Below are 23,782 nucleotides of genomic sequence, written 5' to 3'. Positions count from 1 at the left end.
CGTTTTTTTTACGTTTTAGGGGACGACTTTTTACGTTAACTTTTCGTGAGCAGGTTGTGGATTAAACCATTCGAAACATTTCAGATTGGCTTATAACCTAGCAACTTAATTTAGCTTCAATGGAGATTTAACAACTAAGGCAGTGGCTTTTAAACTGAGGACCAGGGACTCGTGGGATCCACGAAGTTAAAGTTCAAAGATTGTATATAGTTGTTATAGTTAATATTGATAGTGATCCAATGATATAATAGTATCTCAGTCTTATTCTTATTTATCATTGTTTAAAAATGAATGGGCCTGCCAAGAAGAAAAGCTCAACCACTGCACCGAAGCATTTCCGGCCAGGTCGGGCTGCGAACTGAGTGCCCGGAGCGGCTGCATTTTGTTTTCTGTACACAAGGATCAGAGCGCTTTAAGCTGCAGGATGATTCGCTTGTTCAGCCTCCCAAGTTGATTGCCTCGCCAATCGGCGGTTTGTGCTGGCGGCTCTGCAATTTGCGGATGAAACTCGCATATTTTTGCGTTCCTACCCGATGCACCCGACAGCGCAGTTGTGGTTAATTGCAGGCGATTGCGCTACTATTTATCAAACACGCGTCCTTTACCGGAGGCCTGCCTTGAAAAAATTGAATTAAGAGTGTTGAGAGACATACAAAGTGTGCCACTGCTTTTATTAGCCAACCTAAACAAATTAAACCGATTTAGTGTCAACTGTAATTATTTTAGCGGTGAAGCACGACTGTTACTGTAAAAATAGTTATCGGTATGACCTCTCTCAGCTGCACCGCACATCATCGTATCGTTTAACGACATTTTGGTATTTATATAAGCTGTTCGTTAATTGTGTTTTGCTGAGTCATTGTTAACTGGTCAGCACAGCTTGCTACGATTATATCAAGAACAAGACTTTTATTCATCCGCCTTGACTTGCGTATTAGGCGTTCAATGTTCCACGAAGTTTAGGCAGTCGGCTTTAACACTTGCAGTCATGCTCTACTGCATCTAGAGTCTCGTTGGACGTATTCAGGCATTCGAAGATCGGCAAGCATCAATACAGATACAACCCGGTCCAACTGTGACGTCAGCCTTCAGTTAGTCTTGCAAATTAGAGAAGGCAAGCGCAGTTTTAAATCCACAGAGTTATTTTTGTTCGCAACTAGCTAACCCGCCCGAACCGTAAAGTTGGTTTCGTAAGGTAAAAAAAACATTTCAAAGTGCTACACGGGCCTCATTTCAAAGTGGTTCTTAATAGTGCGATTACAATCGGTGTACTGCGCTCTCCCTGTGACCTCGATACGAAATAGAGAGCTTTCCCGCCTGCTGGTAACAGCTTTAAAACCTTCGCAAAATTACCGGCCAAATAATATTTAGTTGAATGAACAACTTTCAACTAATTTTAATTAAATGCAATTTGAAAGTATGGGGTTTTTGTTTAACAATAACACTTGCCACTCTTGCAAAATTACCGGCCAAATAATATTGAGTTGAATGAACAACTTTCAACTAATTTTAATTAAATGCAATTTGAAAGTATGGGGTTTTTGTTTAACAATAACACTTTCCACTTTTTGAGTGTAAAAAAGGGACCTTAACACTTAAGAGTAGGCTAGGCTTCTAATCCCCAGCGTATAGTTTCGTTCCGTTTTCTGTAAACGGATTGTCGGTAACGCTACATACTGTGTAAGTTTGAAAAATTTCACACAGGGTGTTCAAAATCACCCCGTTTAGATTTTTCTGCTTTTTTGCCGTGGTACCAGCCCTACCACAGGGTGTAACAAACGCAGTTACAAACTACAGCGAAAGCCGTAGACGAACGTAATCTGTCGATCAATGAAGTAAGCAAGACAGGCTTCAAAAACAACTAGCCTGTGGTGAGGTTCGAATACACGGTCCCGGTATGTCCGATGGTATCACAATTGTTGACGCATGTGTCCTACCAGAGGGTATAAAACGGCAGGTACAAAGTACACCGAAAGACATCGTTGACTGACGTAACCTGTCGATCAATGATGCAAGCAAGGCAGGCTGCAAAAACAATTAGCCTGTATAGTGAGGTTCAAATACACGATACCGGTATGTGCCCCGGTATCGCAGTTGTTCAACACGTATGTATGACTTGGGTGTGTGTCTTTCATTGAGGTTCAAACTATGCTGAAAAACGCACTAAAGAAGTTCATGAAATGCAAGCCCGTGGTTTATTCGACCAGGGAGGGTTCGGATTTGCGTCGACCGATTTAGCGAGCAGCTTGAGTGACGCGTCCGCGCTCTTCCCACGAATTTCGGGGAAGCGACAGTCGCTGGTTTGCGAGCAGACGAGGGTTCGACGGCTCTCTGTCCCTCGGTCCTTATTCGCGCAAATAACACCAGTCGGTCTTAAAAAAATCGGATTTGCAGACGGGCCCGCCGAAATCATGACGTCACAGTTCCTGTTTGCGCATATTTAATTAGTTTTTTCAGGTTCAGGGAATTAGCAAGGAAACCTGTAGATAAATCCGGATTGCTAGGAGAAAGAAATTACAAACCGCGGTCAGCCAGATTTAGAGAGCAAGGATAGTGGTGTGCACAAGGCATTTTTGACAAGGCGTAATATATTAATAGGCTAACACACTGCCAGATAAATCTGTGGTGCGCTTTCTTTTATTAACCGCCTTTCAAGAACGGCTGTGTTTCTTTGTCACATTAAACAATGGGGTGAACTTGTCATTTCGACTAAAATTTTGCGTAGTAACTATGTCGGTGAGTTAAAAACATCGTGCTTACGTTTCGAGGTGGAGTCTGTGTTCAGGACAGTGCCGTAGCCCTGGAAATGACGTCACTCAGGCCCTTGGCGGGCGGAATAAAGCGCTAAAGTGAGTGATCGGGACAGGGAAGTGACTTGGCGTCAGTATTAGCTGCAGAATCAACAGGACAGGACGCTTCTTGCTAATTAAGCAACTTGGGTGGCGAGTATTTGTATCTGTAACGCATTTGGTGCTTGTTGCGGCTTTTTGGAGCTGATTTAAGCCGTGGTCGCGGTATGCTGTTTATTTTGTGTAGCCTACTACATACGGACGCCGTTAACTAGCGCAGACCTAGATGCTAAAGAAAGTGTTTTCGCTGCCGGTTTTGTCGCAGCTCAGGCGGTGGTTAATGCGTGATGCTCGTAAGTCTTCCGGTAAAGCGGAGAAAAAAGTATAAACACTCGCTATAGTTGGCTTGCAAATCGGCGCACAGAAGGTGGTACAGGATATAGGTGAAAATGTAGTTGAGATAGTACGCACAATTTATTTCAAGTTGTAGTTAGATTTCAAGGAAATATCAAACAATATGCAGAAGTGTAGGAAAAGTTGACCTTATTATTTTAGTAACGCTTTAAATGAACTAGTCATTGAGCATTTTGGGTCGCTGTCGGCTGTATCTGTGTGCTCTTGTGTGTATTCGAAAAGCTTTTGACAAATTCTGATGTCAATGCATGACTGTTGGCTTACGTGGCAAATGATTACGAGTGCCAGTTTAGTGGGAAAAAAGTTGTTAGGTATGTTTACGGCGAATTTACTTGGTTACGCCGTGACAAACCATCCTAAATCAAGGGTATTTGTTATTTATAACAATTTTGCAATTAGAAAATAAATTTATGCTTTCGCTGTTTGGGTATAGGAGACACGATGTTGAATGGATACATATTGCCTTTACCATGAATAGTGAATTAACCTTTTTATGATTCAACAGATAAAACAACTTTCACCTTAGCAATTTTTAGCCCACGGTTACGTTTTGTACAGTTTTTCTGGAGCGGTTCTATGTAATTGCGATAATCTGCATTCCGACAGTCTTAGACGATTTTAGTGCTGGACTAAAAAAATAAAACCGAAATACGTAATCGTTTAAAAAAAACGCACTTTGGAATACGACTAAATACGCATAAAAATTGTTGGAATAGGGACTAAACCGCAATAAGACGTAAACTCGAGAAAAAAAAATAAACGGCCAGAGAAGACCTGAACTACATTTTACACAATACTATGCCTTACCCTTCACTCCTGACCTAACTTATCTCTACCCTTAAAATCTCTATAAATTCACTTCACACGGTTTTAGGTGTTATTTAGGGCAGGCAATTTAAATTTTATTGCCCTGTTTTTAGGACCTATTCAAGTCCTATTTTGTCGTATATATTATACTGTGTGTTTGATTTGATTTTGTCGCAGGTCCTAAATCATCGTTTTATCGATAATTTCGCTTTAAATTTTGTTATTGGCCTTATGTTGTGACCTATTTTGATAAGTACGAAATTCGTTATCACGTGTTTTTTATATCAGGCACTGGCTGTATCTGTATTTATTTTCTTTTAATATCAAATGATTTATTTACTCCTCGTCAATATTGCTGGAGTTACCGATGCATGAAAGTAAGTGTTTCTGCCTTGGAAATAAATAACTTTTTTTTCGGATTGCAAGCATACTTTATTTTAATTATTAGTCAGTTAACTCAAATTTTGTGTTTAGTATTACTCCTGAGACATTCCGTGACGTATTTTTTTAAAACGTTAACAAGGGGGATCACAAAGTGTTAGGCCTAATAGGCTATGGCGCCTACACTCATTAAGTTTGAGAACCAATGGCCTAAGCCATAATTACCCCAAATATAGACAGACCATGTGCGATATTTCTAATCATGCCATGTTCTTACTAAACAAAATATATTCGTTGATTTATAAAGAACGTGGGCAGTATGTTTTGAGGAGTCACCCCTTTTTCAGGCAAGTTGTCTTAATCGCCAGAAAAGGCTGTAACATAAAATACCTATGTGCAATGTTACAAATACCATATAGTTGACACTTAACTGGAACATCTGCTGACCTTTTATGACTGAATCTAGGAGTGTTGGTGGCAATAGTTTGTCCCTGTTATTTAATATTTTTGTCGTGTATCATATCGGAAGAGCTGTACTAACCACTTGTTCGCCCTGCATTTTACGCGGGTGCTTTCATCCTGGACTATTTTCGGTATTTGCACGGAAATCGACGCAGCTCGATTTAAAAGTTTCGCGTGGCGTGAAGATCTTAGGGCCAGCTAAGTAACATTACAGTCGTTTAAACAGGCAGAACCAGCATGAGTCGGCAAAGGGAAAATTTTAAGTCTACAAGTAGAACTAATTATGAATTAGCACAAGGTGTTTTTTTTAACACAAACATTGTCCGAATATCAGCAATCTCTTTTAAAAGTATCGACAGATAGGTATACATTGAACAAGTGTTTCAACGTATTAAACAACCACACCAGTTAAAATAGCGAAGGAGATTCGCGTAAAGGAAATTTGTTTGAAATTTGCGGTGTCTCGCCAAGCGTGCATTTTCCAGTACAGGTGTCATTTACTTTACGGTGGTATGCACAATACACTGCCTTTCAAAAGCATTCATCCACCTTAGGTGCATTCATCCACTGCAGTCTTTCAAGCCGTGAGTTTGGTAATGCGAGAAGGATGGATATAAGGAAATATGGTTTATGCTGGTTAAGGAATGTAAGAATGAACAGTATAGAATAGGAGCGTATTATAGAAATAACCTTAAACTTGTCCCTTTACTGCTTTTTCGAATAGTTACTCTGACTACGAAACTGGTGTGGTTTCGAAACTGGCATTCTGGTGCTGGCCTTTACAAGAGGTATCACGTTGAATAGGGGCATTTGAAGTGCAAGAAATCCCCTTGGGTCTTCTCTGTTTTTTGGTGCTGGCTCAGAATATTGTCTAGGTGCGTGACTGGTTTCATTTGAATGCATTCCGCTGAATTTCGTGCGCAAGGCACACAGATATACTTTTTATGTGTAATTCGATGTAAGAAAGTTAATACCCGGCGAGGTATCATTCTGCGAAAATCAAATTGAGTAATAGCTTGTAAAAGGAACAAGGAAATTTATAGAGACTACACTCTTCAAGTATGTGTTGTTTGATTTGTTGGTTTAACAGTATTGAGAAAAAAGCCGTTCTTCTGTAGGACAAGTTGCAAAAATAAAATCAGTGTTTCTACAGTTTATAGGGCGTTTGAGTCAACCCTTTTGCCATAATTACTAAAGTGCATTTCTGATGACGAATAATTACTTATTAGATTAAATATGTGTGCTTATTGACTTTTGACAAAACATTTAAAAGTTATGTTTGTTAGAGTTTATTTCAAAGGCTTCGAATTGGTTCGCTTAAGAATAAAGGGGGATTGTTCGTCGGATCGTAGACTATTGTCGATTCTACAATTGTTAAGCCACCATTTTATAGTGGTGTGGTGAGAATAAGTATAGGGCATGTAGCCACCAGGCCAGTCGTACTGTCTTTATCAAACTATAAGAAACACATTAAACCGAGTTTTAAATTGACTTGTAGAAATGACTAGCTGTGAAGGGTCGGACGAACGAAGAAAATCGGACGCTGAATCTTGCGAGAAACCGCTGATTAAACCATCACCGACCAAAAAACGTAAGACTATATCCTCATTTAATTGAATATGATGTTCCACTTAGCTTTATGTCATTATGGGCTGTACCCGCCATGAACCAAAATGGAGTATAATAACACTGTATATTGAAAACACTCTAGTCTAAATACTTTGATGATTTCTTTGATTTCTTTTGATGAAAGCGCCATTTCGGCTGAACTTAATTGTTTAATTTTAGACGCAAAAAGCTGAAAATGTTTCTTCTCGTTTTACTTACTAAGTGATTGACATCGCTGCAGTTCAGGTTTGATACAAGACTAATACAAAATACCAAACAGCAGGGATAAGTCTGCGTTACTACAAAATGAAGCATTACGTCACATAGGCCCAGTGTTGTAAGCAAGTCATTTTAAATGACCTAAGTCCCACTCAAGTCATTTGAAAAATAACTTAAGTCCAAGTCAAGTCTTTTCGAAAAAATAACAAGTTAAGTCCCAGTCCAAGACATCAGTTGCCCAAGTCAAGTCCCAGTCAAGTCATAAATAGAGCAAGTCAACTTCAAGTCAAGTCCTTGCATATGACTCAAGTAAAAAATAACATACACGGAACATATAGCAAGCAAAAAAAAAGTTTTATGTGCAAAAATTAGGGTAAATAGCTCAATTTTATGAAAAAATTGATTGATAAAAACATTATTTTAACCCAAGTCTTTTGTTCAAAAGACTTAAGTCAAGTCAAGTCATTTGTCCAAAAGACTTAAGTCAAGTCAAGTCATTTGTCCAAAAGACTTAAGTCAGGTCAAGTCATTTTGCTCGAAAGAGTCAGTGTTGTAATGACTTAAGTCATTGACTTGACTTAAGTGCACTTAAGTCACTGTATTCAAATGACTTGACTTGACTTAAGTCTTTTGACCAAATTGACTTGACTTGACTTAAGTCTTTTGGACAAATGACTTGACTTTGAATTCAGTCATTATGTCAAATAACTTGGGATTAAATTAAGTGTTTTTCATTAAAATTTATTTTAAATATTGCACATTAAACACTTAAGTGCTGTATATTGCGTTTGTGTTAGTTTTTTAGTTAAATTGTTGCTTATGATCGGACAATTTTACCAATTTCAATAGTTTAACAATTTACTTTTATGTCAATGACATGACTTGAAATTGACTTACTCTCATAATGACTTGACTGGGACTTGACTTGGGCAACCGATAACTTGGACTGGGACTTGACTTGTTATTTTCGCAAAAGACCTGACTTGGACTTAAGTGATTTTTCAAATGACCTGACAGGGACTTAAGTTATTTCAAAATGACTTGTTTACAACACTGGAAAGAGTTAAGTCAAGTCAAATCATTTGAAAGCAGTGACTTATGTGCAGTTAACTCAAGTCCTGAACTTAAGTCATTACAGCACCGCATAGGCCTCTTTGGAATAAAAAAACGCATACTTTCAGAGGCAAGCTTCGACCAAATCCCGCTGTCACCACATGAACAACAAGAACAACAGAAACAGCAACAACAACAGAACCAGCCTGACGTCAAGTTTCACCTCGCCAGGCGCCGGCAAGTTCGCCGCGAGGAGTCACGTGACGACCCGGACACGTGGGACACAATGTCCAAGGACGGATACAAGCCCAGTCGAGTCAGGTGGGAGTTTCCCGATGCCCCCCTGTCGTCTAGTGCGGGATTTCTCAACCCATGGGTCGCGACCTAAAATTAGGTCCCCGTTTAATATGCCATAATTAGTAGTTTACATGGTTGGATTTACTTAGATCGGTCCAGATCAGGGTTTCTTTAAAATTTGACAAAAATGGGGGAGGAATACAAAAAATGGCCCATATTTATTGAATTCGAATGTATTTATGCTATTTGTTTTCATGTCTTGTTTGCTTACAAGAATTTCTGTAAATAGAGTTGGGTCGCCAAAGCTTCCCCGGTATAGTCACGCTATATTTGGGTCCCTGCTAAAAATGGTTGAGAAACACTAGAGAATCTATAGTGTTTATCAACCTTTTTTCGAATCGACCCAAATATCTAGTCTAGTGCATTACTTCTTAATCTTTTGAGATATTTTTCACCCCTACCACAGAATAGTGCATTTTGTTCATCCTGAAAAAGAATCACATTAACGCACGAGATTTGTAAGATTGTTGTTGCTGGTGCCAAACATGTTTTTTGCTTTTAACCTTCTATATACGACCACTAGTGAGTACAAACATTACAACTAAGAATTAAAATTTAAACCTCTTTCATCTTCACCCTTGCAAAATTATTGGTTGATAAATTTTTGCAAGGGTGAAGCTGCACGTTGTTATTAGAGGATTCATTTTTTTGTTTTGTTTTTATATTGAGGTTTTTAACTAGTAAACGTTTCGCCCAGTGAAACCAAATAAACGCAATTTTTTCGCGCTTCTAACTTTTAAGTTGCGTCTTGTTACGACGTAATTTTAACGACATGTCTGAATAGTTTTCCTGCCTTATACCCCAAAATGAAACGCCGGGATCGGACCCTGCTGGTCAGTATATTGCCCATGCAGTCTCTATAGAACCAAACTTTACGTGTGATATTTCTGTCTCTAGTTCATTACAACAATACCGCCCCACTCCTTTTTACACTTTTTGTGTGTTGCTGTCAACTTTGAAAGCAACTTCGAATTGTTTAAATCGACAACGATCGACGTTTTCTTTGTATATAGGTCCATAAAGTCGAACTACTCATTCGCGTCGAAGAAGAGCGTCGACGTGAGGAATTGCAGCTTAAACATCCCGAAGATGATGGACGACGGTAAGTACAGAGCAGTTGACCGATGCTTCCGTCCGGTTAAAAACTTGTTTTGGGCCTCGAAAGTTGGGTCGAAGTGACTAACGTCCCTGTACAACGTTGAGTAAAAAGGAATCAAAAACAGCTCCTGTAGATGTTTCAACAATAAAATGAATAAAGAGTTATTTAAAACGGTCAAATTGATACCTACTTCTGTATGGGCTTTAATGTTCTTACTATACGTCTTACTTCAACCTCCAACCATTATTCTCTAAAGCTAATCTGGTAGTTTTTATTACCACGACATTTCATTTAACGAAGGCGACTGAAATAGGTTACAGAAACGTTGGAGAAGAAAATGTAATTACCAGATGAGCCTTTTTTGATTAAAATCATGCTTGGTAGGAACAGTTTGAGCCAAAAATATAGATTGCATTAATTAACAGTTGTCGCTTGGCTACCAAATTGACATCAAGTCCCAAGTTTAGCTTTAGTTAAGGCCGATTTTTAATGTTCAACGAACACCGCAACTCGAGAATTTTGTTTCGAATTCTAACTAATACCGGGCAGTTGAGCGATATGATTTAAATAAATGGTCCTCAAAGTGTTACACCTCGAATGCAAGCGAAACAGCTTTACTAAAACTGGTTTAGAAAACAAAATATAACGGCCTAGACGATGATTTAACCGTGATACACAAAACTTGCAGTTGTCATTAGTTCTTCGTTTTAAAAGACTCTACAAATACATTGACAATAATATTGGGTCTACAACATTTTGTTTGGTTTTACCTAAACCAAAAACAGCTCCAAATCGATGAGTTTTCATTTTAAAACGAAGAATTAATGACGATGAGTTTAGCTCCAAGTTGATCAGTTCATTTATAGTTAACTAATATTTGGACATATCAATTTGCTATGACAATAAATAAAAGTGGGTCTTGTATCTTCATCATCATTCAGTGCCATGCCTGAACCAGGCTTCGGCTGCCATGAAACACTGTTTTCTCCATATGTTACTATTTCTTGCTAATTCAAAAATATTCTCTGCTTTGATGTTCAGAAAGTCCCTCAGTTGATTTATAAGCATTTTTCTTTATCGTCCAGGTGCACGATTTCCACATATTTTGCCACACGAAATTATGAATTCTTGTTTTTGGTGTCTGGTTATATGGCCGAAAAACTTGAGTTGTCTAAGTTTTATAGTGCTTAACAGTGATCTCTGTTGATTGGTCTGAATCAGTACCTCTTGATTGGTTTTATGGGACGTAAAATATATACGCTGCATTTTCCTCAGGAACCACATCTCAGCGGCACTCAGGTTGTCAATCAGTTCCTTTGTGAAAGTCCAACTTTCACACCCGTAGAGAAGAACAGGCAACACATAACTTTTAAGAACTCTCACACGGGTATTTACATTTAATTTTTTGTTTGTCAAAATTGACGTGAGATTTATAAAGCAATTTTTTGCCTGTGCAATTCTGGCTTTAATTTCAGATTTGGACCGACCATCATCTGTAAGTATACAACCAAGGTATCTAAATCTTCGGGTTTGTTTAATTGGTTTATCTGAAACTAGTATATTACATTTGTTCACACCTGCTACTTTGGCAATTACCATACATTCTGTTTTATCTTCATTCAAAGCCATTCCCATTTTCACACTTTCTTCTTCCACTGTTGTTACCATATTTTGAAGCTTCTTCTCGGATGTTGCAATAAGTACCGTATCATCAGCGTACCGAATATTGTTGATGTTTACACCACCAACTTTGATCCCTTCTAAGTCAGCTATGCTTCTTAAGATGATTTCGCTATATAAATTAAAAAGGTCTGGAGATAACACACATCCCTGTCGGACACCCTTTTCTATGGTAATAACTTCGGTTTCGGAGTCTCCCACGCGCACCACTGCATGTTGGTTGTAGTACAGGTTTTGAATGATTCTTAGATCCTTGTCATCAATGTTGATGTTTTTTAGCATCTGTAGCATCTGCGCATGATTGACCCGATCAAAAGCTTTCCTGTAGTCAAGAAAGCAAACATAGAGTTTTTGTTGCATTTCGATTGCTCTTTCGCTGAGTATTCTCATCACGTATATCGCATTTCGTGTTCCTTTGTCAGTCATAAACCCATATTGTTCTTCTGCAATTTCTGCATTAATTTTGTTTTTTATTCGATTCATACATATTCTTAGCAGTAATTTAACAATATGGCTCATAAGGCTTATTGTCCTATAATCTTTGCACTCGATTGCTCCGGCTTTTTTTGGCAGTGCGACAAAAATCGACTTCCGCATGTCTTGAGGAATTTGACCAGTGTTGTAAATGCTATTTATAAGAAGTAAGTAAATTGATTCCAATGTCATCCAAAGCCTTCAACACTTCTATTGGAATTTCATCAGGACCAACCGCCTTTCCATTTTTCATGCTAGCCAGGGCTTTCTCAACCTCACATTTCATTACTTCTGGCCCAGTTAGTGGTTCTTTAAACATAATTGGTGGGGCGTTTCTTGTTGGATCCCTGTACAGTTCCTGGGTGTATTCTCGCCAACGATTTTTAATTTCCTCTTTTTGAAACAAGATCTTTCCGGTTTTACTCTTCACGCAGCCCGATTTTATCCAGTTTTCCTTCTTTCCATTGAGCTGATTAATTATTTGGTGAGCTTCTTTCGCGCTGATATTAAAAAGCTTATCTACCTCTTGACATTTTTGATTTAGAAATTCTTCATAAGCAGAGTTGCGCTTTAATTTAATACACTTATCTAATTCCTTGTACTTCTTAAGATTTCTTTTGGTTCTGCGCCTTTTTTCCAGTAAACCTCTTATTTCATCTGTCATCCAGCTTTGCAAGTTCTCTCTCTGGACTTTCGGAAGGTTGTTTTCCATTAATATTCTCAGTGACGTTTTGATTTCCTGGAATATGTCTTCTGGCCAACTCTGTTTTTTGTCATGCAGGTTTTTCAGTGCATTACCCATTTCATGTTTCAGTACTTCCTTTAATTTTGCATTTTGACAGGCGGCAACATTGTATTGCAGTTTTCTTACCGGTTTTCGACAAATCTTTAGTTTGGTATAGATATTTGCGACAACAGGTACATGGTCGCTCGAGCAGTCAGCACTTGGATAAGTCTTTGCATTTAAAACACTATTCCTGAAGCGCCTTGAAATTGTGATGTAATCTATTTGATTTCTGGTCTGGTCTCCTGGTGTTTTCCATGTCCAGATGCGGCGTGGATGATTCTGAAACCATGTGTTGCTTATAGTGAGATCGTTGATACGACACCAATCCACGAACAAATCTCCACGATCATTGCGATCGCCAAGTCCATGACCCCCAACAATGTCTCCGTCTCTTCCTCTTCCCACCTTTGCATTGAAATCTCCCATCACAATTATAATTCACCGTGTTTGCATTTCTTTTTAACTAAATTCAGTTGTGTGTAGAACGTTCTAATCTCATCGTCAGGGCTTTTTCAGTAGGAGCATAAACCTGTATAATGTTGAGATTAGTCCTCTGACCTTTCAGTTTAAGAAGAATGATTCTATCGGATACAGCCAAGCATCCCATAAAACTTTCAGCAGTTTTATTTCCGAGTATGAAACCAACGCCACGCTCATGCTTGCTTCCTCCAGACCATATGATTTTAAATCCTTGTTTAGTAATTTCGCCTTGGTCTGTCCATCTCATTTCAGATATGCCAAGAATATCAATTTTTAACCTCTTCATCTCCATAATCACATTTTCCACTTTTCCTTTCTGATGCATGGTTCGTACATTCCATGTTGCAATCCTTTTTAACTTTGATTGGTTTCGACGAGTAGCTGAATGACGATCGGGTATGACCTGACGAACATCATGATCCCTACCGAGCGAGATAACTGCTCCTGACTGGAGTTGGTTACCGTTAACGCTGTTATCGTTTAATTTTTTTCTATCAGTGTTCATTCATGTTGACTAGGCACTTGTATCTTAGTTTGTGACAAAAATAAGTTGGACTTAAATTTTGCACGAGACACGCTCGGAACTTTAGTCTTCTAAAGGTAACTTGTTTACAGGACTGAAAAACGTTTTTCGCTACTGTATGTGTAGTTTCAAGCACGACTGCGGAGTCCTAAAATAGAGTCGGTTTAAAAAAAAACTGCCGAGTCCGACTCCAGCCAAAAAATTGAACCGGATTCCGAGTCCGACTCCGGCCAATGTGCGATTTTGTCGAGTCCCAGATCCGATTTCGCTTAACATCCTGTGTTTCATCCATTTACTCAACTAAAATAAGGTGAATACTCAGCAATCCACTCATAAGGGTGTTTTTCAATCATCCACCCACTAAACATGGGTCGAAAATATTCCACCATATGCATATTCCACCTTTACAATTTACAGTTTGTCAGTTTCGAAGTTTGCTAACTGCATATGAGCACCTCGGGAAGTAGTATTACTCTAGTCCTGAGTCCCGAGTATGACTTCAGCAAACTTTAGCGACTCCTTTAAGTCTAGAGTCCCGAGTCCAAATCCAGCAAACTTAGCCGACTCCCTGGATTCTCAGTTTCGAGTCCCTAATCCGACTCTAGCAAAGTTTTTTGCCGTCCCCGAGTCCCAAGTCCCAAGCCCAATTCCGACTCCTACTACGCAGTCCTGGTTTCCAGAGCGTTTTTGTATTTTTCAGGTGGCCTCAACAGCCACGAGCTGGACTTCCTGCACTTCTCGGCCAACGGCGACATCGAGGGCCTGGAGAAGTTGTTCGAGGAGCAGACCTACTACCTGTTCTACCTCAACGTAAACTGCGTCGATTCGCTGGATCGCACCGCGCTCAGCCTGGCTACCATCAACAATCACGTGGACGTGGTCAAGTTCCTACTCGACCAAGTCGGTAGGTTGGCCAAGACGAGCCTTTCTTGTTTTAAGTGGGCGTTTAACTGTTTTGTCCGGTTGTAAACCTTCTATGACTTTAGTTTAGCTAAAATATAAAAAATAGTTTTTCTTCTGCCAGATTTTATTTACTTAGTATCTTGTTTTGACGATGAAAAGCGATAATTTTAGGCAACATTGAGACTTTTTATCCGGTTGTAACTTTTTATCATTAAAGGTTAACAAATATGAAAAGGAGTTGTGCCAGATTTTCTATACTGTATATTGTTATCTGTTATGAAGAAGCAATATTTTGAGCAAAATTGGTAATGTTTTATCCGGTTGTAAGTCTTTCATTTCTAAAGTCAAGCTAATATATAGATTAAATTGATTAGGGAAATGTCCATGTTCACTACGGTATATTAAGTTGTAATTTTCTTTCACGTTAACCTGTTAAGTTGCTTTTACGTTGTATAGCTGTCGTTCTTGATTTCAAATTACCTAAATGTTGAATGAAAAAAATAAGGTAAAAATAAGAGTATAACCGCAGGCCAAATTTGAAATATAAAATTTGGGTTTAATTTCTCCGTACTATTTTTCGGTAAAAATAGTTTCGCTGCTGCAAAATCGTTTTGCACGTTCTCCAGTTTAACTGCATATGGCGTCTGTACAGTAATTATCACACACAACCCCAAAGATGCACTAGGAGCGCCGCTAATTGAGGCCACGCAACGTTGATCATGCGAAGCTAGCTCGAGCTATTACCTTACCTTGAAAGAATGTTTTTGCGGCGACTTTCGCAAAAAACAACATATAAACCTACGTGATGATTGCGCGCTTTCACGACCGCTAATTGGCCACCGGAACGCTCCGTCAAACGCCGCTTATTGAAACGAGCTCGCGGAAAAGTTTGTTATATGCTATAGTTTGCCTCAATCCGAGACTACGAAGGTTTGTATAGGTTATGTAAAGATCTTCAATTTGGTAGTACAATGTCAACGTTTGTTCAACCTAATTAAACAACCCTGATAAGTGGATATCGCAGCAATTATTATGTAAAGAAGTTGCACTTTATAGTGTTTAAGAGTCACCCGGCGTAACATGCCTCAATAGCGCCGATAAGAATTTTTCTTAACTAGGACAAAACGTATTAAAAAGGATGTCGACAAAAACTGTATTTATATAGTTAAAGTTGGCAAAACAAAATATAATTTTAGAGAGACAACGGACAATTCATTATAAAACTGTCTGTATAGTGTACTGTTTTAGAGGACGTATGGGCCCTAAAACAGCCTGTTAAGGAACCACTGGCTTATATAGAAAAGATAAAAAGCTGGTGGCGAAAGAAGGAGAGTTGACGGAGAGCAGTCAAAGGAGTCCTATTTCAAACGACACACATCGTCTGCGCTCAAAAATCCCTAATCACCAATAACACTTTTTGGCACCTTTGAGCTTTAAAACAGCCAACACACTGTATTAGTTGGTTTATAACCCTCCTCTGTACGCCGCTGTTTCCTAGTTACGAACTGCCAAGAAAAAAACACCCCCAATATCTGATGATCTGTCTTGTTTACAAAGCATCGAATTCGACTAAGGCAGCATCGGTGGCAAAACGCTTCACAGCTTAACCAACCTGGTTCAGCGACTTGTAGTGAACCCGAAACGCGGTGTCAGTGCTGAGTTTGACTTGTGAAATGTGGCGATAAATCAGCTGGCTTGTATTCCCACGAAACACGCAAACAACCTTTCTGTTTGCCAATTGAGTAGGTTTACGAATAGTGCCCAACATTGGAGTTATTGCTTAATGTTGTCACGCTTTCAATGCCACCCAAACTTAGAGATTTTTGAATTAACTTGTCTGTTAAGCAAATACTTTTTTTGTATACAACAGTGTATGTCTTTGTTCTGCTCGGGGGTCCCACCAACTATTTGTTTGGTCAGGAAAACACGTGAATAAAACGAATTTAAGAATAAAAAATAAATAATTTTTGTGCCATGACAGTTTACACTTTTTGATCGAGTAACATTGAATACCACATTTCCTTATGCACCATAAATAAAATCATTTTAAATCATTCTTTTAATTTATGTTTAGAGGGAATAAAACTCGGCGACGCGCTCTTTTACGCCATCCAGTGCGAGTTCGTGGAAACGATCGAGCTCCTGCTGGAAAAGGACCCCCAGACCTCGATACAGGTGGTACCGGGGACAACGTCACCCTTCGAACCCGGTCTTACCCCGTTTATGATGGCCGCGCACAAGAACAACTACAAGATCCTGTGTCTGCTCTACAGGTAATACCAGGGGCTGGCAATTGTTTGAGACAGCGAGCCGCATGTTTTTTTTCCGGATTTTTTCACTCCCGAGAAACGGGATTGAAATTCGAAAATTCCCGGGAATCCCGACGAAATTATTTGACTTTTCGTGCTTAATTAGGTCATTATAATGTCTAAATTTACTTTATTTAGCTCCGCATTTTTATTGGTAAAATAAATTTAATCACTTTTTTCCGCTGGTAAGCGCAAATAAAAAACTTCAGGCAACGACTTCAACAGAATTGGTAATATTTTTTTCTTTACATCAGTCAAAAACGACAAGTTTTTTTGAGTTTTGCTATAATGCCGAATAACCGGGATTATAAAAAATCCCGAGATAAAAGATCGTTTTTTTGTGGGAAATCCCGGGAATTCCCGTCGAAACATTCTCAGAGAGAAACCCTAATGGTAAACAGAAAATGTGTTGGCGGGCCGTGTCAAAAAAGGGCTCTCAAAAACACATAATACAACGCGTGATTCCTTAAAAAAAATGTAAATATCAGTAGGTGAGGATGCCTTACAAGAGTTATGTATAAGTATTCTGAAATTAAGAAAATAAATGTGAAGCCCGTTTTTGCCAAAAAAGTTTTATGAAAAGGAGCTGCGGACCGCCGGCCATAGTTTGCCCAGGTCTAGGTAAGAAAAATCACAGTACATTTCGATTTACGAATTTCGTGTTTAAGAAGGTGTCTTTCCTCAAATAATATTTTACAAGTCAACGTAGATGTTTAAGCTAATTAATGAGTTGCTTCTAATTTCAGTTTGTAAAAAAGTGTCTAAAATCAACGATTCATCTTGGCCAAAAGTGTTACTTTTATTTCTAGTTTTTTCTAGATTTCAGATTTTTCTAGATTTAAGAACACCTATGTGTGTAATGGATTAGGCCACTTGGTCCAAACATTAATGGGCTCGTTTGCTGTTTAACTTAGCTTCGAAAGATGATGTGATCAAATATAGATATCATGTCATTAACGGCTCACCTATCATTTTTACACAGTTGTGTAATGACGCCGGTCGAGTGTTAACTGTAATAGTTTAGACATGAAGCCTCGTTTTATGTAAGTACCTCTGAAGTTGACATGACCCCAGTTCGCTTGTTCGTTTAAATTTGCACTAAATGAGATTTCTGTCTTCTTTTCACAAGGTTATTTTGCCTTATGTAAATTGTAAAAAGTTTTAAAGCTGCCGACAGCAAAATTATCTAAACTTTTAAGATAACATAGGTTTCATTATCAAAAGCATAACATTTTTGAGAAACAATCTTTTTGATTAAACTGTGTTAGGCTCTCTGTTTGTATAGAGGGCTTGTTTACATGATTGCTAAAAGTGTTTTTTTTTTGTTCTCAGGATTCATATTTTTTTCTGTTAAGTTCACAAAAAACGCGATTTGGTATGGCCGAAGATTTGACCGGGGCCTTTGTTTGACCCGCTATTTTTCTAAAATTTAAACTAAATTGCGTCATTTCTAACATCTCCTTAAAAAACAGATACTCGCATCGTCTGACGTTTAGCGAGAATGAGTTCATCTTGGACGAAGGATTCGATCCCTACTCCTGGGATGCGGTCATGGAGCGTCTTCTTCATTACAGGGCGAGAGCAAGTCCTTCGTTTATGCTTCTCATGTTTAAGTAAGCGAGAATTTTGGTACTGCTAAAGTAAGACTTAAAACTAACTAAACACACTCGTGTGGAAATATAGGTTAAACAAAGGTTTAAGTGGTCACTTTGTGTATTCTTAAACTTAATGGTTAGGTTCTCAACGTGTATACCTGCGTATATTAAGTTTTTAAAAAGTTGCTTAAAACGAAAATGTTAAGTACTCATTACTTTTCGACGTTAAAAAGCATCTATATGGCTTCATGGCGAAAGTATAGTTTTTATATGTGAACAGGATGTTAACAGATGCAATATTTGGGAGTTAACTTATAAACAGAAGCGTTTAATTGCACTGCTGCTAACAGAACCTTATGTGCGACAATCTGCAGTTATTGCAAAAAAATATAAACAAAAGCAGCGGACTAGTCTAGCAAAGCTAGTAAATAAGGTCAGACCCTTTAATTGTTTAATAGATGTCTCCAATGAAAGCAGAATATCCTAATATGAATAAATGAAATAGAAACAGACGCAACCTTATTTCCTGACTTAAACTCCACTGTTTGCAAGCAAAACTCAATTCCGTTTTCTGTTCCCTGTCAACAATACCAACGAAGTTCGCTAGCCCGGTTCTTGTGTCTATACCAGGGGTTTCCAAACATCTTTGGCTTGCTGCACACTAAAAAAAAACTTAATATTTCGCGGCACACTTTTAACAGAACAACAATAGAGTAATTTTATCACCCTTAACACACAACAAACTAAAACGCTATATTAATAAATGTCTCGATATTTTGAATTTATTGTGCGAATTTATGTCTAAATGTTTGCCTATGGGTAAGACATACTCTTTTTCCGAAATTACAAAAAGTTTCGCGGCACACTTAACAATTTCTCGAGGCACACTAGTGTCCGCTGCACACAATTTTGAAATCACTGGTCTATAGACTGTCCTATTTTAACTCGCGTCTATGCCTCTCCAGTGAAAAGGGCATGTCGTGGGATCCACTGATTGCCGCTATGGACCTCTTCAACGAACTCCACCAGCTCGGGCAGCGCGAACGCGAAGTAGAGGAAGCCTACCTTAAGATGTCGCAGCAGTGCGAGACCTTCGCCATTCAACTTCTCGAGGTTCGTTCAAGATTGCAGCGCAACGATTCTCAAACCATTTTTATATGGGCCGTTATATTACCCTTTTTATTAAATTTATTTTAGGGACATCTCTTGTTTTTGTTGCGATTGTTTTTTGAGTTGCATTGGTCAACTTTAGTATGTTTCAGAACTTTTTGTAAGTCCTGAGCTTCCTAGAAAAAGTACACATCGTATAATTTTCAAATTTTTAGACTGGACGGAGAGTGGTAAGTAGATGCGATTTAGAGGTTTAGGAGTCTGCCTCCCACAAAGGACTTTAGTTGGGGGCGCGGGAACCGAAAATAGGTGGCCGTTTTTGAATAGCTGAGGATCACAATCTAGTTTGATTATTCTGTTACTTTGCTAGCAAAGTCAGTTGCAGATAAACGGCGAAGCGTAATCAATGTGAGCTGTAGAATGAGATTTTGATAATATTCATGGACTGGACAAATGACTTGACTTGGAATTAGATCACTTCGCCAAATTAATTGACCCAAGCGGTTTGTTTAATTACATTTTTCGTAAAGTTTGGATACTTTCCTCAAATTTACGCACAAAACATTTTGTTTGCTATTTGCTTTTTCAGTGTTTGTGAAGTAAAATACGGCCAGTTATTTAAGTTTTAAATGTTTAACTTGATTCTTGTGCTATACTTACCGGACTTGTAGTTATCTTGCTACATTAAGATTTCGTCTCGAAGGAGCTGTTTGTTGAAAATGACTTGACTTGGACTGACGTAATTTCGTCAATGATTTTACAGACAATTGGTTAATCTAAAAACGATTTGTTTTAACGTTTTTATGTTCACCTTACTCACAGGAAGTCCGGTCCGCCAGCGAATTGGCCGATCTCATGCAGTATGACCTTGACGATGACATTGAAGACGTTTCGGTGCTCGATGACGAAACAGAAAGCATCGCGCCAGAGCGACGTCAGAAGATACGTCACTATCTGAAACCAATCGAAAAAGTAAATCGTGCTGAACGTTTAGCGATTTAAATCATCAGATTTGTGTTTTTCGTAGTATCCTCGGTTTTAAAATCTCAGTCTTTGATTTGTCTAAATTAAGATAAATCAAATATTGAATCAATCACTTTTCGATTTTGCTTGCTGAACGACTTGAATCTGTTTCTAACATTTACAGGAGTCATTTTCTAACATTCACAGGACAGTTTTGCATTTCATTATAACCACAAATCTTGTGTTCTTCAGTTTCCTAAGAAATGTCATCTGTTTATATCATCAAACCATCACCAAATTTTATATTGGAAGTTTTTAAGTTTTACAATTACAAGTTAAGAAAAATACGTCGGCCGTTTGACTTCATTTTGATTCGGGCCAATTTGAAGTCCATTATAAACCTGCTAACCTATAGAGCTTATTTATATCCATAAAAAAATTACTGTAAAATACAAAAGCCCATCGACTGATTTTGACATCTGCTTTTATGCATAGCTTGCGAACTGGTTAAAATTCTACCTTAACGCTTTTGCTACGGTGATTATTTTGAAACCTATTAACGTAAACTTCGCGTTTCAGGCGGTAAAGTACGAAATGAAAGATTTCGTGACCTCGGACAATTCGCAACTCGCGCTCATCTACATTCAGAAAGGAAAGCTGTTTCGACGTCTTAAAGGAATAAAGGCGACCGTGATACAGGTGAGACGAATTATTCATTGCATAATGGCTATAGCTATTGCATGCTGATTGTATGCAATATAAAAATATTAGCCAACAAAAATGAACAATTTAAATGTCGGCCGCTTTGGGGTGTTGCTTCAGGAATTATTGTATAGTAATCAAATATGATGCAGGGGAAAACAATTTTTCATACTACAGGTAAAATTATATTTTTAAATACAAAATAGAAATGAGATGTCTTCAAGATCCTAAATAAATAAAGCGTGTTTTTGCTTTACAAACCTATTGTACAAAATAAACTGTTAATGACAAATTAAACCCTGTGACGAGATGTTTACGTTATTTTCATCAACAAGCAAACGTTGTTTTTAAAAAAACTAAAAGAAAACCTCCACGATATAATATTTAAATAGAATTGATGCCGATTCAGGTCAACATATGTCATGACTTTGACAAAAAGGTTTGAGTATCTTATATTTTGAGTCAAGCGGCAACCAAAAGAGTAACAAAGATCCTTAATAAATTATGGATAAAAGAGCGTAACGCAATTCAAACCGTTCATCCGACACATAAACGCGATGAATAAGTGATTGTGAATTAAGCAGGGCGCGTTTGAAACAACCCTGAAAGCAATTATAAGCGACTGTCTCAGTTTGCAGAAGTGAACTCTAATTTCACCTTTAAAATTCCTGTACATTAGCTTGTGTGCTTGACATAACTCTAAATAAATTTAAAGTAACCTGGGTTTAACTTTCAGATTCTTGTTTAGCCGTGGCTTACGTTTCATGACTTTTTCTATATCGTCGGACTGCAATGACGATCCCAATATTTTATAACAGTCACGGTTAAGAACTGATCATTATTTTAAATTGCGTTGGATAGCTGCTCAGAAAATAACCGTTTACACAAGAAAATGTAATGTCATATAAGACTTGAGGACGACGATATTAAATGTAAAATCAACATACATTTAAATACAACGATAGACTTTATAACTCTTTGACATTATTTAATAATACAAACAAATTAATACAAACAAAACTGTATTTTAAATTTCATTGAGCTCTAAAAAATATTTTTTTATGTTTCTATTTAATTGATGCTAAGCATTTGGGATCGAGGTAGCAATTTTAAATACGGCTTGAATTTGACATATAAGCTTTACAACATTGCAAAATTTTCCATAATATATATACTTGTACGCCCTTTATTTGCTCCTGCTAACGTCGTCGTCGCTCCATTCGCTTCAATCAGGGCTTCCCAAATAGGGGACCGTCGACCCCCTTTTAGGGGGCGAGGTGGTCTATGAAGGCCTAATTGAAATCTTAGTGTATATTTTGAAACCATAAATACTTTTTTAAAGAAAAGAGATTATTTGCAAAATACTCTGACGCCTTCTCGTTCAATGTATTTAGACTCAACTCTGAAGCTGACGCATCAATTCGACCGAAAACCTCAGCTTTCTCAAATCTATTTGTGTTATGACGTCATCCCTAGGTTTACTCAAACCGAGACTATATTTTTTTAAGGGTTCGCGTTAACAAAAAGTTTAATAACACCTGGTTTAGATCCTGCTCGGATTCCTATTCCCGATCCTGAGTCTGGCTCTTCTCATGGCTCCCAAGTCGGCTCTGGGCAAAGTGATGCAGAATCCGACGGTGAAGTTCTGGTGCTGGGTCATCTCGGAGGTCGTCTTCATCGCCATGCTCCTCACCAACACCATCATGATGCAGTACGACTTCTTCAAGGGAGCAGACGGAGGGGTGAGCTCTATAGGGATGAACGATCTATTTTATCTCGATACCGATAACCGATATTTTAAACAGGTTCCAAATTACTGCTATGGTCAAATAAGCAGATTTGATATATTTGAATTAGGATGATGTTATCCAGGTTATGAGGCTGAAAATCACTCAAGGGTTAGAAAGCATATTTATCTTCGCTTTTATTTTGATATCAACAAAAGAATCTTTAAAATATGGAAAACTTCATATTCAATTACAAAACAACTAGAATGCACAAATTAATTTGGTTTTGAAGAATATAGGAGAATAGATGTATCACTTGGTGTTGGTATCGGTTCCGATCTGATGTTATCGTACATCCCTAGTGAGGGTTGTTGTGTAAAATCTTATTATCAGGGTGAATACGTATAAGGAAAACAGCAGGGCTAATGACGTGTTTACACTGCTAATTTTCATGGCCATTTCTAAAAGCGCCCGAATCCGGTCATACGTTTTACACAGCTTCAGTTTTCTTTGGCCAGTGTACTTCGAAAGCAGTCTGTGCTTCCTATTTTTAAAGACATATAGGTTGGTAAGGTGCAATTCGTAGTAGAAAAAAAGTCTAGGGACACGCGTAATTTCTGAAGCGCTTTCTTGGTTGATATACACATAGCTGTGTGAACCGATCATGATTTGCCCCAATAATTAACGGATTATAACGCAAGTCATCTAGGCCTAGGTACTCCAGCGACTTACGTCTAGAAACGCAGCTGTAGTAACAACCAATAGCTGCGTTCGAGATGTTAGTCTATTACTCATTGGCTAAAGGTTAGCCGATGGAAAAACAAAAGGTATTGACGAACACCAAAGTCTCCGCTGTAATACAACCCTTAACTTCAAAAAAGTAAATTAAAAAAACGTTTAACCCTTTTCCGGTGGTTTTCGCGGCTCATTTACCTTCTGGCAACTAGACCAACGTTTCACCCCCAGTTACGTGATGCGTGATCAAGGTGCAAGCTTTGCCCGTGGATCGTTAACTACAAGAGTTTAAGTTTATAGTGTAGTAAGCAAGTATAGGTGAAAATTGTTACCGAGTCAGAACTAATACAATTGGGTCAAAACAACCCCAAAAAACAAATCGCGGCTTATTTTCTACACAAAATATAGTCACATCAGTCATAACTTGAAACTTGATAATTACGATTACGGTCAGGTTTTTATTGGATGGATGCAAGTCTCGCATTCCTTGTCTGTTTGCTGTTCCGTCATACAAAAAAGGTGTATTAAAAACTTTTAGAAACTCTCGAGGTACCGGTACTTAGTTTCAAATCGCCATATTTGACAAATAATTTTTTTATCTCATT

General features: G+C 38.2%; 1 protein-coding gene across 1 annotated transcript in view; it reads left to right on the top strand.

The window, feature by feature from the left end:
- The window catches only part of LOC146132094 (short transient receptor potential channel 5-like), a 42,159-nt gene that overhangs the window by 5,691 nt on the left and 12,686 nt on the right, over nucleotides 1-23,782 (top strand). Inside the window, exons 3-12 of the mRNA XM_083397206.1 lie at nucleotides 6,352-6,444; nucleotides 7,862-8,054; nucleotides 9,104-9,192; nucleotides 13,834-14,037; nucleotides 16,111-16,309; nucleotides 17,818-17,958; nucleotides 18,906-19,053; nucleotides 19,873-20,022; nucleotides 20,593-20,712; nucleotides 22,263-22,457. Coding sequence (XP_083253332.1) covers nucleotides 6,352-6,444; nucleotides 7,862-8,054; nucleotides 9,104-9,192; nucleotides 13,834-14,037; nucleotides 16,111-16,309; nucleotides 17,818-17,958; nucleotides 18,906-19,053; nucleotides 19,873-20,022; nucleotides 20,593-20,712; nucleotides 22,263-22,457 — 1,532 coding nt within the window. The remainder of the gene's footprint in view (nucleotides 1-6,351; nucleotides 6,445-7,861; nucleotides 8,055-9,103; nucleotides 9,193-13,833; nucleotides 14,038-16,110; nucleotides 16,310-17,817; nucleotides 17,959-18,905; nucleotides 19,054-19,872; nucleotides 20,023-20,592; nucleotides 20,713-22,262; nucleotides 22,458-23,782) is intronic.

This window comes from Ascidiella aspersa, chromosome 9 (assembly GCF_963924565.1).
Source record: "Ascidiella aspersa chromosome 9, kaAscAspe10.2, whole genome shotgun sequence".
Taxonomy (NCBI): Eukaryota; Metazoa; Chordata; class Ascidiacea; order Phlebobranchia; family Ascidiidae; genus Ascidiella; species Ascidiella aspersa.
Note: the sequence above shows the minus strand (reverse complement) of the source record. Positions and strands in the feature narration are given on the sequence as shown.